This window comes from Panulirus ornatus, chromosome 9 (genome assembly GCF_036320965.1).
Source record: "Panulirus ornatus isolate Po-2019 chromosome 9, ASM3632096v1, whole genome shotgun sequence".
Taxonomy (NCBI): Eukaryota; Metazoa; Arthropoda; class Malacostraca; order Decapoda; family Palinuridae; genus Panulirus; species Panulirus ornatus.
Window position 1 is genome coordinate 24,651,624 of NC_092232.1, and position 15,263 is coordinate 24,666,886.

General features: G+C 41.3%; 1 protein-coding gene across 6 annotated transcripts in view; it reads right to left on the reverse strand.

The window, feature by feature from the left end:
• GrlHz (Gustatory receptor-like Holozoa) overlaps positions 1-15,263 on the reverse strand; it is a 252,373-nt gene that overhangs the window by 65,982 nt on the left and 171,128 nt on the right. For all 6 annotated transcript variants that reach the window (XM_071664869.1, XM_071664868.1, XM_071664867.1 and 3 more), the window contains 2 exons: positions 6,292-6,464; positions 2,087-2,267 (listed from right to left, as the gene is read on the reverse strand). In XM_071664869.1, coding sequence (XP_071520970.1) covers positions 2,087-2,267; positions 6,292-6,464 — 354 coding nt within the window. The remainder of the gene's footprint in view (positions 1-2,086; positions 2,268-6,291; positions 6,465-15,263) is intronic.

A 15,263-nucleotide genomic window follows, 5' to 3' on the forward strand; every position in this document is an offset into this window, starting at 1 on the left:
TACACATGTATATACATACGTCCACACACGCAAATATACATACCTACACAGCTTTCCATGGTTTACCCCAGACGCTTCACATGTCTTGATTCAATCCACTGACAGCACGTCAACCCCGGTATACCACATTGCTCCAATTCACTCTATTCCTTGCCCTCCTTTCACCCTCCTGCAAGTTCAGGCCCCGATCACACAAAATCTTTTTCACTCCATCTTTCCACCTCCAATTTGGTCTCCCTCTTCTCCTCGTTCCCTCCACCTCCGACACATATATCCTCTTGGTCAACCTTTCCTCACTCATTCTCTCCATGTGCCCAAACCATTTCAAAACACCCTCTTCTGCTCTCTCAACCACGCTCTTTTTATTTCCACACATCTCTCTCACCCTTACGTTACTTACTCGATCAAACCACCTCACACCACACATTGTCCTCAGACATCTCATTTCCAGCACATCCATCCTCCTGCGCACAACTCTATCCATAGCCCACGCCTCGCAACCATACAACATTGTTGGAACCACTATTCCTTCAAACATACCCATTTTTGCTTTCCGAGATAATGTTCTCGACTTCCACACATTCTTCAAGGCTCCCAGAATTTTCGCCCCCTCCCCCACCCTATGGTCCACTTCTGCTTCCATGGTTCCATCCACTGCCAGATCCACTCCCAGATATCTAAAACACTTCACTTCCTCCAGTTTTTCTCCATTCAAACTCACCTCCCAATTTACTTGACCCTCAACCCTACTGTACCTAATAACCTTGCTCTTACTCACATTTACTCTTAACTTTCTTCTTCCACACACTTTATCAAACTCCGTCACCAGCTTCTGCAGTTTCTCACATGAATCAGCCACCAGCGCTGTATCATCAGCGAACAACAACTGACTCACTTCCCAAGCTCTCTCATCCCCAACAGACTTCATACTTGCCCCTCTTTCCAAAACTCTTGCCTTTACCTCCCATGATCTATGTAGAGAAAAAAGAAAGTAAGTAATAGGCCAGAATCTCAAGGAATAACACAGTTGACTTGGAAAGAGACATGCTATGCCATCATTGACCACAACAATGAAACCGAAGAAAAAATCTGGTGTGTATTTGAAAACTTAAAGATAAAAAAGCCAAAGGAGAGAAGCATAGGAAGAAAAGATGTGACACATGCTATCCAATGCTTTAAAAGTGGTGAAGACTATAAAAAAGATTCACTAAAATACCTGAGAGAGGAAAACCAGAGATGAATCACATACATCACCTAGCAAACTTGCATAAAGAGATTGGAATTTTGAATACTGAAGAAAGTGGAAGTTAAGGAGATTGGGAAGACTTTGGAAAAAGCAGAAGTGAAAGCAATGGGGCAATGGTTACAAGGGTTAAAACAGTCTCCTTTCTTTGGGACAGGCTGTACCAAAGCATATTTCCAAGATTCTTGTATTACAGCAATATTTACTACTGTTTTGGTCACACTTTTTCACATCTTGTATTCTTGAAGGAACAGACCCTGTGCTGGTACATGGAAACACAGAAATGAAGAGCTACTCAAATAACCAGTATATTATTGTGAATTTTTGTTTGAAGTTTCAAACTGTATGTGTATGCACTGATTCCTGCAAACTTGGTAAGCATGTGGTTATGAATATACATATCCTGAGTAAATATGTCACACATAATTGCATCAGCATGCCTTTTCAAACTTAGACTTAGTAAAAAAAAATTGTTTCATGATGACTCATCTAAACAGGTATAACCTAATAACTCAAGCAAATGAAAAACCTAACACTCTCGAACACCCACTTTCAAGACACTGCATCCTGAATTCAACAAGGGTTAGCTTAACAAGGGCTCTATAATGATAGTCACTACAAGATAGTTATTACATATCACAAAAAAGAGGGAAGTTTACACAGTTTTGTACCAGTAAACACATCAAATCCCATCAAAAATTAAAGTTGAACAGAGCTCATGGAAACTTCTTCAATTCTGTGAATGCTTTGGAGATATCACAATGACAACTTGTCACAAATGTTCCAAACACAGAGCATAAGCCCTGCATAACAGTGCTGATTCATTTAATATTTAAACATTACCTTTTTGATACCCATGAGAGAAGTTGCACCTTGGTATAAAGTTGTTCTGATGATATCAAGAAGCCTTGACAGCAAGTGACACTGGGTGCAATAAAGCAGGACACCCAACACAAGTACAATATCTTCAAGCCAGAGTGATCCCAGTGCTCCACCACACAGAAAAATCTGATCAGCTTTACTCCTGAAATATTCATGAAAAAATAAAGCCACCTTGAAAGAATGATGCTTGAATAAGTATTTTGGTAAATAAACAGAAAAATTCCTCAGAGCACTTACTAGATATGACTGAGACAGGGTCATCAACCTAAAGAACAATCATAAATTTTACAAACCCCAAGCAAGAAGGGTATAACAGGTTAGTTGGGGTGTGAATTTAAATGGAGAAAACATGGAGGAAGTGAAGAGTTTTAGAAACCTGAGAGTGGACATGGTAGTGAATGAAACCATGGAAGATGGGCTAAGTCATTAGATGGGTGAGGGGGTAAAGGTACTGGGAGCTTTGAATGATGTGTGAAAAGGTGGGTCACTAACTGGAAGGGTGATAATGGTTGTGTTTGAAGGTATAGTAGTCCTAATATTGTTGTATGTATGCAAGGCATAGGCTATAGATGAGAATGCACACACGAGGGCAAATGTGTTGGAAATGAAATGCTTGAGGACAGTAAGTGGTGTGAGGAGGGTTGTCTAAGTAATTGTAGGGTAAGAGGGAGGTGTGGTAACAAAAGGAATATGTTGAGAAAGTTGAAGAGGGTGTGCAGAGCTGAGTTGGACATTTGGAGAGAATAAGGAAGGAGAGGCTGACAAAGAGGACACAAGTCTCAGAAGTGGAGGGGACATGGAGAAGGGGGACCAAACTGGAGATGGAAGGATGGAGTGAATAAAATTTTGATTGTTTGGGGCCTGAACATGCAGAAGGGTGAAAGACATAAACGGGACAATGTGAAGTGGAGCGATGTGGTACACAGGGGGTGACATGTCAATGGGCAGAACCAGGGTATATGAAGCAGCCAAGGGTAAATACAGAAAGGTCTGTGGAGCCTGTAATTTTGGTGCAATATGCATGACAGTTAGAGAATGGATATGAGCAAATAAGGCCTTTTCTGTGTCTGCAAGAAATTGCCAATAAGTATGAAAGTAGAAAGAAATTACAAAAGTGAAGACAAAGTTTAACACTATATCATTAATCAATATAATCATAATACTCAATACACTCAGAAAAAGTTAACAAGATTAGCATTGAAAAGACTGACATAAAATCTCAATAACAGAAACTTCATTAAATATCCAATTAAGCAAATAATTCCAAAAACATAATTCTATACAAATGCACATTGTTCCATCCAAAAATTACAAGGCTTACTAAGATTGATATAACCCTTAAACAGTCCCTAACATCATCTGATGATCCTTAGAAGAGGGCTCCCACCTCTTTTAATTACCACACAGGAAAACTTAACTTTACATGATAACTTCCAATTGGTGCACCAAATACAATATTCTCAATATCTATGCTAGTATGTATAAAAATAAGATCTAGAAATTATAGCGTACTAATCCTTTTCATCCAAGTATGCTCAGTGACATATCAACAAAGGAAATTTTCCTGAATGCACTCTAAGAACTTGTCTCCCCATGACTCTCTGCCACCATGAGAATCCAAGTTCCCCTAACCTATCTCTTTATAACTGTGAATGCAAGAGTTTTGGAAAGAGAGGCAAGCATGCAGTCTGCTGTGGACGAGAGGGCTTGGGAAGTGAGTCAGTTGTTCTTCGCTGATGATACAGCACAGGAGGCTGATTCAGGTGAGAATCTGCAGAGGCTGATGACTGAGTTTGGTAAAGTGTGTGAAAGAAGAAAGCTGTGAGTAAATAAAAATGAGAGCAAAGTTATTAGGGTCAGTAGGGTTGAGGGACAAGTCAAATGGGAGGTAAGTTTGAATGGAGAAAAACTGGAGGGAGTGAAGTGTTTTAGATATCTGGGAGTGGATATAGCAGCGGATGGAACCATGGAAGCAGAAGAGAGTCACACGGTGGGGGAGGGGGCGAAGGTTTTGGGAGTGTTGAAGAATATGTGGAAGGCAAGAACGTTATCTCAGAGAGCAAAAACAGGTATGTTTGAAGGAATAGGGGTTCCAACAATGTTATATGGTTGTGAGGCATGGGCTATAGATAGGGTTGCACGGAGGAGGGTGGATACGTTGGAAATGTTTGAGGACAATATGTGGTGTGAGGTGGTTTGATCAAGTAAGTAATGAAAGGGTAAGAGAGATGTGTGGTAATAAAAAGAGTGTGATTGAGAGAGCAGAAGGGGATCTCTTGAAATGGCTTGGTCATATGGAAATAATGAGTGAGAAAAGATTGACAAAGAGGATATATGTGTCAGAGGTGGAGGGAACGAGGAGACGTGAGAGACCAAATTGGAGGTGGAAGTATGGAGTGAAAGAAATTTTGAGCGATCGGGGCCTGAACATACAGGAGGGTGAAAGGCATGCAAGGAATAGACTGAATTGGAACGATGTGGTATCCCAGGGTCAACGTGCTGTCAATGGACTGAACCAGGGCATGTGAGGTGTCTGGGGTAAACCATGGAAAGTTTTGTAGGGCCTGGATGCAGAAAGGGAGCTATGGTTTCGAGGCATTATACATGACAGCTAGAGACTGAGTGTGAACGAATGTGACCTTTATTGTCTTTTCCTAGTGCTACCTCGTGCGTGCACGAGGTGAGGGGGGTACTATATTCATGTGTGGTGGGGTGGCGACGAGAATGGATGAAGGCAACAAGTATGAATATGTATATTTGTATGTAAGTATATGTCTGTGTACGTATATGTATGTATACATTGAAATGTATAGGTATGTATATGTGCATGTGTGGGCGTTTATGTATATACATGTGTATGTGGGTGGGTTGGGCTATTCTTTCATTTGTTTCCTTGCGCTACCTCGCTAATGCATGAGATAGCAACAAAGTATAATAAATAAATAAAAAAAATAAAAAAATATATCTAAAATATTACACTAGTGAAATAAAAAATACATGTGAGAATGGAGAATAGGTGGCATAAATGTAAAGAATTTGTTTTTTTTTGTTTGGAAGTATTCTAGCTATTCACAGTTTTTTGTTACAATCATTCTAAGATTAATTATACAGAATTTTGGTGCAGTTGTTAAGCAATTTCTTCTACGCGAACAAAGGCCAAATGTGAAGAGGGTGGGAATGTGGATGCTGGCATCCTTCCATCTTACATAATCATTGCCTGAGCCACATTTCTTCACATCCTTCTCGTTCTTCTCCTTCACTTTCCTCATCAACTGTTATAAATGGTAAGTGTTCCTCCTTATCACTTAGGTTTTCCAACAATCTAAATATTATCTGTGGGGGTTACTTAGTACATACGACAAGATGGCTGACAGCCATGCACCTATAATGGTTGCTTTATGGATACTAAGGACAGCAGAATTCTTTTATATACCTTTCTGGTGATGTAGGAGACCTATATAGGCCACTAATGGTATGATACATTAGCTGGATATCTCAGCAGTGGTGGGAAAGGTTAAATCATGTGACAATGGCTGCCATCCTATACAGGACCATCAGATGATGATGGCTGACATTTGTGAATCAACTGTCTTAAAACATTATATGCATTAATTCCCACATGTACTTCATTTACCTGATCTGGAGAAATAATCTTGAACTATTTTCCAAAGACACACAAGACAATCAATCTTACTTATTCTCATTACTGCTTTCACTAAGGAAGACTCAAGATGACATAAGTCAAATGCTTTGTAGGTTAAATCTGATAGCTACTGTGGCTGGGAAGCCTAATATGCTTATCATCTGGTAGTGCATCCTGGAGTTAATGCTGTTACTACTCTACAAGATTCACAGAAGGCTAAAAGTCTCTAATTAGATGAAAGGAACATAATACCTAAGAACAAACTAAATGTCAATATGAAACATATTTTACTGAAAATAGCAAAAGAAACCCTAAGGAGTTGTACAACTATGTTAGAAGCATGAAAGTCATTACCCAGTCAATTGGCCTGTTGTTTCAACAACAGGTCCTCTTTTTGATTAAGTAGTTCAGCTGGATGACTCAAAGGCAATGCAAAGCTTAGTTCACCATAGCTTGCTTATTGTCAGATTAAGTGAAATCAAAACCAAACCAAAACTTCCATAATGGAAAATGATGCACTTACTGGGGTTTAATGAAGCTATATGAAATATGGGATGCAGCAAAGAGATGTAGAACCATGGAAGTGAGGGACATAACTAAGCAGAAGATCCCCATCATCAGCCAGCCCACAAATATACTCCAAAGACGACGCTGTTTCACCAATTCCCAAGGGGAACATGATGCTAGCAGATATACCTGTAACAACAGGTTCCTTATTCCAATATACATCAATTACATCATTAGTCTGAGGTCACTTAATCCCTCAATCACTGCAATAATAACAACCCTAATGTAAATTAGATTTTTCTTCTTTAATACAAATAAACTAGTGTATTAATGAAGAACTAAGAACCATGTGAGAAACACTACTAAGATTAAATATATCAGCAAGTTTCATGTCGCTGACAGTATCTTTCCGATTGCAAATTTTTTCCTATATATGAAACATTTATCATCAATCTTGAACCTGTGTGTAATGGGCAATTTGAATGGCTAGGTTAAGCAGCTTGAATGGCTAGGGGGAGAACAGAGCAAAATAATGAATGACAGGACAGAATGAGGTCCCATGTACAAACGAAAATGGGGAAAGAATATATAGATTATGGGCATCAACAAGCATGCATTGCAAATTATACAGATATCAATATATATCATAAAGACAACAGGTACAGTAGGGGTGAGGGTCAAGTCAATTGGGAGGTGAGTTTGAATGGAGAAAAACTGGAGGAAGTGAAGTGTTTTAGATATCTGGGAGTGGATCTGTCAGCGGATGGAACCATGGAAGCGGAAGTGGATCATAGGGTGGGGGAGGGGGCGAAAATTTTGGGAGCCTTGAAAAATGTGTGGAAGTCGAGAACACTATCTCGGAAAGCAAAAATGGGTATGTTTGAGGGAATAGTGGTTCCAACAATGTTGTATGGTTGCGAGGCGTGGGCTATGGATAGAGATGTGCGCAGGAGGATGGATGTGCTGGAAATGAGATGTTTGAGGACAATGTGTGGTGTGAGGTGGTTTGATCGAGTAAGTAACGTAAGGGTAAGAGAGATGTGTGGAAATAAAAAGAGCGTGGTTGAGAGAGCAGAAGAGGGTGTTTTGAAATGGTTTGGGCACATGGAGAGAATGAGTGAGGAGAGATTGACCAAGAGGATATATGTGTCGGAGGTGGAGGGAACGAGGAGAAGAGGGAGACCAAATTGGAGGTGGAAAGATGGAGTGAAAAAGATTTTGTGTGATCGGGGCCTGAACATGCAGAAGGGTGAAAGGAGGGCAAGAAATAGAGTGAATTGGAGTCATGTGGTATACAGGGGTTGACGTGCTGTCAGTGGATTGAAGCAAGGCATGTGAAGCGTCTGGGGTAAACCATGGAAAGCTGTGTAGGTATGTATATTTGCGTGTGTGGACGTGTGTATGTACATGTGTATGGGGGGGGGGGGGGGTTGGGCCATTTCTTTCGTCTGTTTCCTTGCGCTACCTCGCAAACGCGGGAGACGGCGACAAAGTATAAAAAAAAAAAAAAAAAAAAAAAAAAAAAAAAACAGGAAAACAGGACACACAAGAGTATGATTAAACTGTTTCTGGTAAAAAAAGAATATGAAGGACATCCAGACCAGGGGAGGTGTTGAGAGAGAGTTTGATGGATCTTATATTCATTTATCTATTATACTTAATCACCCTCTCCCATGTCAGTAAGGCAGCGCAAGGAAACAGGCAAGGAATGGCCCAACCCACCCACATACAAATGTACATACATAAACACCCACACACAAATATACACATTTCAAAGTATACATACATATACATATACAGACATACATATACATTTTATTCATTTTATCTATTTTGTCATACTTTGTCGCTGTCTCCCGCGTTAGCAAGGTAGCGCAAGGAAACAGACGAAAGAATGGCCCAACCCACCCACATACACATGTATATACACATACGTCCACACATACACACACATATACATACCTATACATCTCAATGTATACATAAATATAAACACACTAAGACATATACATATATACACATTTACATAATTCATACTGTCTGCACTTATTCATTCCCGTCGCCACCTCGGCACACATGAAATGACAAACCCCTCCCCCCGCATGTGCGCAAGGTAGTGCTAGGAAAAGAGAACAAACGCCACATTCGTTCACACTCAGTCTCTAGCTGTCATGTATAATGCACCGAAACCACAGCTCCCTTTCCACATCCAGGCCCCACAAAACTTTCCATGGTTTATCCCAGACACTTCACATGCCCTGGTTCAATCCATTGACAGCACGTCGACCCCGGTACACCACATCGTTCCAATTCACTCTATTCCTTGCACGTCTTTCACCCTCCTACATGTTCAGGCCCCGATCACTCAAAATCTTTTTCACTCAATCTTTCCGACTCCAATTTGGTCTCCCACTTCTCGTTCCCTCCAGGAGATGGAACCATGGAAGTGCGAGTGAATCATAGGGTGGGGGAGGGGGTGAAAGTTCTGGGAGTGTTGAAAAATGTGTGGAAGTCGAGAACATTATCTTGCAAAGCGAAAATAGTTATGTTTGAAGGAATAGTGGTTCCAACAATTTTGTATGGTTGTGAGCTATGGGCTATAGATAGAGTTGTGTGGAGGAGAGTGGATGTGTTAGAATGAGATGTTTGAGGACAATATGTGATGTGATGTGGTTTGATCGAATAAGTAATGAAAGGGTAAGAGAGATGTGTGGTAATAAAAAGAGTGTGGTTGAGAGAGAAGAAGAGGGTGTTTTTCAGCACACAAATCTACAAGCTCTTCAACATTTCCATTTACAACATTGAACACCCTATGTACACCAATTATACTGTCAACTGCCACATTACTCACCTTTTCAATCAAATCAACCATCACTGAGTGAAACAAAGCTCAAGGGTAAAGAGGAAGAGTGGTTTGGGAATGTCTTGGGAGTAAAGTCAGGGGTTTGTGAGAGGACAAGAACAAAGAAAGGAGTAACACTACTCCTGAAGCAGCAGTTATGGGAGTGTGATAGAGTGCAAGTGGATGGAGAGAAATGGGTTATTAATGGTGCCTGTGCACCTGGTCATGAGAAGAAAGATCATGAGAGGCAAGTGTTTTAGGAGCAGCTGAAAGAGTGTGTTAGCAGCTATGATGCATGAGACTGGGTTATAGTGATGGGTGATTTGAATGCAAAGGTGAGTAATGTGGCAGTGGGGGTATAATTAGTGTACGTGAGGTGTTCAGTGTTGTAAATGGAAATGGTGAAGAGCTTGCAGATTTGTGTGCTGAAAAAGGACTGGTCATTGGGAATACCCTGGTTTAAAAAGAGACATATATGTAAGAAGGAGAGATGGCCAGAGAGCGTTATTGGATTACGTGTTAATTGATAGGCGCATGAAAGAGAGACCATTGGATGCTAATGTGCTGAGAGGGGCATCTGGAGGGATGTCTGATCATTATCTTGTAGAGGCGAAGGTGAAGATTTGTAGAGGTTTTCAGAGAAGAAGAGAGAATGTTGGGGTGAAGAGAGTGGTGAGAGTAAGTGAGCTTGGAAAGGAGACTTTTGCGAGGAAGTACCAGGAGAGATTAAGTGCAGAATGGGAAAAGGTGAGAGCAAATGACATAAGGGGAGTGGGGGAGGAATGGATGCATTTAGGGAAGCAGTGATGGCTTGCACAAAAGATGCTTGTGGCATGAGAAAGGTGTGAGATGGGCAGATTAGAAAGGGTAGTGAGTGGTGGGATGAAGAAGTAAGAGTACTAATGAAAGAGAAGACAGAGGCATTTGGACGATTTTTGCAGGGAAGTAGTGCAAATGACTGGGAGATGTATGAAAGTAAGAGGCAGGAGGTCAAGAGAAAAGTGCAAGAGGTGAAAAAGAGGGCAAATGAGAGTTCGGGTGAGCTAGTATCATTAAATTTTACGGAGAATAAAAAGAAATTTTGGAAGGAGGTAAATAAAGTGCGTACGACAAGAGAACACATGGGAACATCGGTGACGGGGATAATGGGGAGGTAATAACAAGTAGCGGTGAAGTGAGAAGGAGATGGAGTGAGTATCTTGAAGGTTTGTTGAATGTTTAATGATAAAGAGTGGCAGATATAGGGTGTTTTGGTCATGGAGGTGTGCGCAGTGAGTGGGTTAGGGAGAATGGTTTGGTAAACAGAGAAGAGGTATTGAAAGACTTGCAAAAGATGAAAGCCGGCAAAGCAGCGGGTTTGGATGGTATTGCAGTGGAATTTATTAAAAAAGGTGGTGAATGTGTTGTTGACTGGTTGGTAAGGATATTCAATGTATGTATCGTTCATGGTGAAGTGCCTGAGGATTGGCAGAATGCATGCATAGTGCCATTGTACAAAGGCAAAGGGGATAAAGGCGAGTGTTCAAATTACAGAGATGTAAGTTTGTTGAGTATTCCTGGGAAATTATATGGGAGAGTATTGACTGAGAGGGTAAAGGCATGTACAGAGAATCATACTGGGGAAGAGCAGTGTGGTTTTAGAAGTGGTAGAGGATGTGTGGATCAGGTGTTTGCTTTGAAGAATGTATGTGAGAAATACTTAGAAAAACAGATGGATTTGTATGTAGCATTTATGGATCTGGAGAAGGCATATGATAGAGTTGACAGAGATGTTTTGTGGAAGGTATTAAGAGTATATGGTGTGGGAGGTAAGTTGCTAGAAGCAGTGAAATGTTTTCATCAAGGATGTAATGCATGTGTATGAGTATGAAGAGAGGAAAGTGATTGGTTCCCAGTGAATATAGGTGTGCAGCAGGGGTGCGTGATGTCTCCATGGTTGTTTATTTGTTTGTGGATGGGTTTGTTAGGGAGGTGAATGCAAGAATTTTGGAGAGAAGGGCAAATATGCAGTCTGTTGTGGATGAGAGGGCTTGGGAAGTGAAAAGGTTGTTGTTTGCTGATGATACAGCACTGGTGGCTGATTCAGGTGAAAAAACTGCAGAAGTTGGTGATTGAGTTTGGTGAAGAGTGTGAAAGAAGAAAGCTGAGAGTAAATGTGAATAAGAGCAAGGTAATTACGTTCAGTTGGGTTGAGGGACAAGTTAATTGGGAGGTAAGTTTGAATGGAGAAAAACTGGAGGAAGTGAAGTGTTTTAGATATCTGGGAGTGGATATAACAGCGGATGGAACCATGGAAGCAGAAGTGAGTCACAGGGTGGGGGAGGGGCGAAGGTTCTGGATGCATTGAAGAATGTGTGGAAGGCAAGAAAGTTATCTCGGAGAGCAAAAATGGGTATGTTTGAAGGAATAGTGGTTCCAATAATGTTACATGGTTGCATGGCATGGGCTATAGATAGGGTTGTGTGGAGGAGGGTGGATGTGTTGGAAATGAGATGTTTGAGGACAATATGATCGAGTAAGTAATGATAGGGTAAGAGAGATGTGTGGTAATAAAAAGAGTGTGGTTGAGAAAGCAGAAGAGTGTGTATTGAAATGGTTTGGTCACATGGAGAGAATGAGTGAGGAAAGATTGACAAAGAGGATATATGTGTCAGAGGTGGAGGGAACGAGAAGTGGGAGACCAAATTGGAGGTAGAAGGATGGAGTGAAAAAGATTTTGAGTGATCTGGGCCTGAACATATATGAGGGTGAAAGGTGTGGAAAGAACAGAGTGAACTGGAACGATGTGGTATACTGGGGTCGACGTGCTGTCAATGGATTGAGCCAGGGCATGTGAAGCATCTGTGGTAATCCATGGAAAAGTTTGGGGGCCTGGATGTGGAAAGGGAACTGCGGTTTCAGTGCATTACACATGACAGCTAGAGACTGAGTGTGAACAAATGTGGCCTTTGCTGTCTTTTCCAAGCACTACCTCATGCACACGGTGGGAGGGGGTGGCATTTCATGTGTGACTGGGTGGCAACAGGAATGGATGAAGGCAGCAAGTATGAATATGAACATGTGTATATATGTACATGTCTGTGCATGTGCATATATGTATACGTTGAAATGTATAGGTATGTATATGTTCATGTGAGGGCATTCATTTATATACATGTGTATGTGGGTAGGTTGGGCCATTCTTTCGTCTGTTTCCTTGCGCTACCTCGCTAACGCAGGAGAGAGTGACTAAGTATAAGAAATGTGAAAGAATTCTTTCTTTTCTCTTCCATTAACAATATAACTTCCTCATATCGTTACTCACTACCCTTTCTCACACACCCACAACCAACCTTCTGCTTACCACACAATTTTCTCAAACATGTAAGTATTCTAACTATTCATGTCTCTGATGCCCATTCCAAATGGAAGTCCATCAAAGGGGTGGCCACGGCAACACAGTCTCCATAACTGAAGAACTCCAGTGCCACTTCTTAGCCTTTAATGCCTCACCCTTAACAGGCCACTGGCAAAAGGCAAATCTTTTGCAGTGTTTGCAGAGGCTTTAACCTAAAGTTCATAACGAATATTTCAATCTAAGGCTCCTATCTGCTACTTCCACCTAATGTTCCTACCTAAAGCTCCTGCCTAAATGTTCGTACCCACTACTTCTATCTACTGCTCCTACCATTTTGCCAAAAGGCAGGGCTAGCGTATAGTGCTCACTACAGGAAAATCTGGAGTTACGAAGAATGAGCTGCGTGAGCTAAACATTGAAAAGTGTTACAAATGACAAGGGGAGATTGTATGTTTGTGGACAGAATGCCAGTAGTCCAAATGTTAATGAGGCAGATAGAAAAGACAGCTACCTAGGTCAGAGGAGTGCAACTTGACAACCACTAAAGTGCTGGCTTACTAAGCAGATGTCACTAATCCTCCTAATACCCAGGCGGATAGTACTGGTAATAAACTCCCTGGTCATTGGCTGCCTACAAACTACTACCTACAATGCTTCCCAAAATACCTTTCATTCCTTGCCCACTCCCCAAGTTTTGTTTACTCTCAACTTTCATCATTCTTCACCTAATCTCTCCTGGTACCTCATAACACAAGCCTCTCTTCCAAGCTCACTCACTCACACCACCCACTTACCACCAATCAGATTTCTTATTTTCCCTAAGCCTCACTGATCAGATATCCCACCAGCTGTCTCTCCCAGTACATTAAGATCTAAAGGTCTCTCCTCAGAATGTCCATCAATTTGGATATAATACACTAATGCCCATTGATCAATAAAACTAACTCATCCATGTATACTTGTGTGTGTCTCTCTTTTTAAATGAGATATTCTGTTCTTTTTCAGCAAACAGCTTCACAGGTTGTTCTTAATTTTCACTGACAATGGGTATGCCATGCCTCTTAATCATTACCTCCACTGTTATGTAAACTACTCTTGCAATGAAACTATAACACTATTATGTGATCCTTGCATCACAATTGCTAATGCACACATGGACCACCGTGGCATAGAAGTTGGCATTACAGACCATCATCCACGCACAGGCCGCGTGGGATCAAACCCACATAGGTTCAAATCCTCCCCTAGAGGATAGTTGACTGAATGGTTATCTGGTATAAGCTTGGGTGTCTGTGTGCATGAACACGGCAGAAATACTGTATAAAAGGTTAAGAAGAACGGGTAAGATAAGTGTAAAACTCTCTCCATGTAAAATGCAAATAGTGATCACAAATATTGATCACATACTCAAAAACTCACAAAACACTTGCCTCTCTCTCTCTCTTTCTTACTTCTCTCACTACCAAGTGCACAAGCACTAATAGTCACCCACCCCTCGTAATCAAATTTCATTTTCACCCATATTAGTCAAGCTCAATTCCTGACACTAATCACACATTCCCACACCTCTTCCTCTCGCAGAAGTGCCACACCTCCACTTCTACTGCCCTTACACTAACCCTAGACTTTACCCCAAGTAAATTTCTAAACCATTCCTCCCCCTTCCCCTTGAGCTTTGTTTCACTCAGAGACAGAACATCCAAGTTACTCTCCCAAAATATGCTTTATATCTCTTCATTCTTCAAATCCTGTTACATCCATGCACATTCAGATGCCCTAGCCTGAAACTCAGAGGAGGATGTGGACTCCTCATGTGGCTCCTTCTTCTGTTCCATCTTTCAGAAATTGAAATACAGGAAGGGAAAGGTTTCCAGCCCCCAACTTCTGCCCCTTTTAGTTACCTTCCACGAAACATAGGAATACTAGGCAGTGTTCTTTCTCCTCTATTCCCAGAGGTGATTGACGGTTACCTGCAGGGAAGGAATGGGAGTAACTGGGAGATGTACACCAGAAAGATGAGGTCTAGAGGAAGGTGCAGGGAGTGAAAAAGATGGAGACAGGATAGTAAAGTAGAAGGCTCCTCCCCACCCACCACATACACATATATATTGGAAAGGATCACAATTTTGCGCGTGATCAAGATATTCCTATGAGTCCACGGGGAAAATGAAACACGAAAAGTTCCCAAGTGCACTTTCGTGTAATAATCACATCATCAGGGGAGACACAAGAGAGGAATATAACAGTCAGTTGATATACATCAAAGAGACGAAGCTAGGATGCCATTTGGTAAACATGTGAACCAAATGGCGTCCTAGCTTCGTCTCTTCGATGTATATCAACTGAATGTTATATTCCTCTCTTGTGTCTCCCCTGATGATGTGATTATTACACGAAAGTGCACTTGGGAACTTTTCGTGTTTCATTTTCCTTGTGGACTCATAGGAACACACACATATATGTAGGAAGAGAGGAAAGTGATTGGTTCTCAGCGAATGTAGGTTTGCGGCAGGGGTGTGTGATGTCTCCATGGTTGTTTAATTTGTTTATGGATGGGGTTGTTAGGGAGGTGAATGCAAGAGTTTTGGAAAGAGGGGCAAGTATGAAGTCTGTTGGGGATGAGAGAACTTGGGAAGTGAGTCAGTTGTTGTTCGCTGATGATACAGCGCTGGTGGCTGATTCATGTGAGAAACTGCAGAAGCTGGTGACTGAGTTTGGTAAAGTGTGTGAAAGAAGAAAGTTAAGAGTAAATGTGAATAAGAGCAAGGTTATTAGGTACAGTAGGGTTGAGGGTCAAGTCAACTGGGAG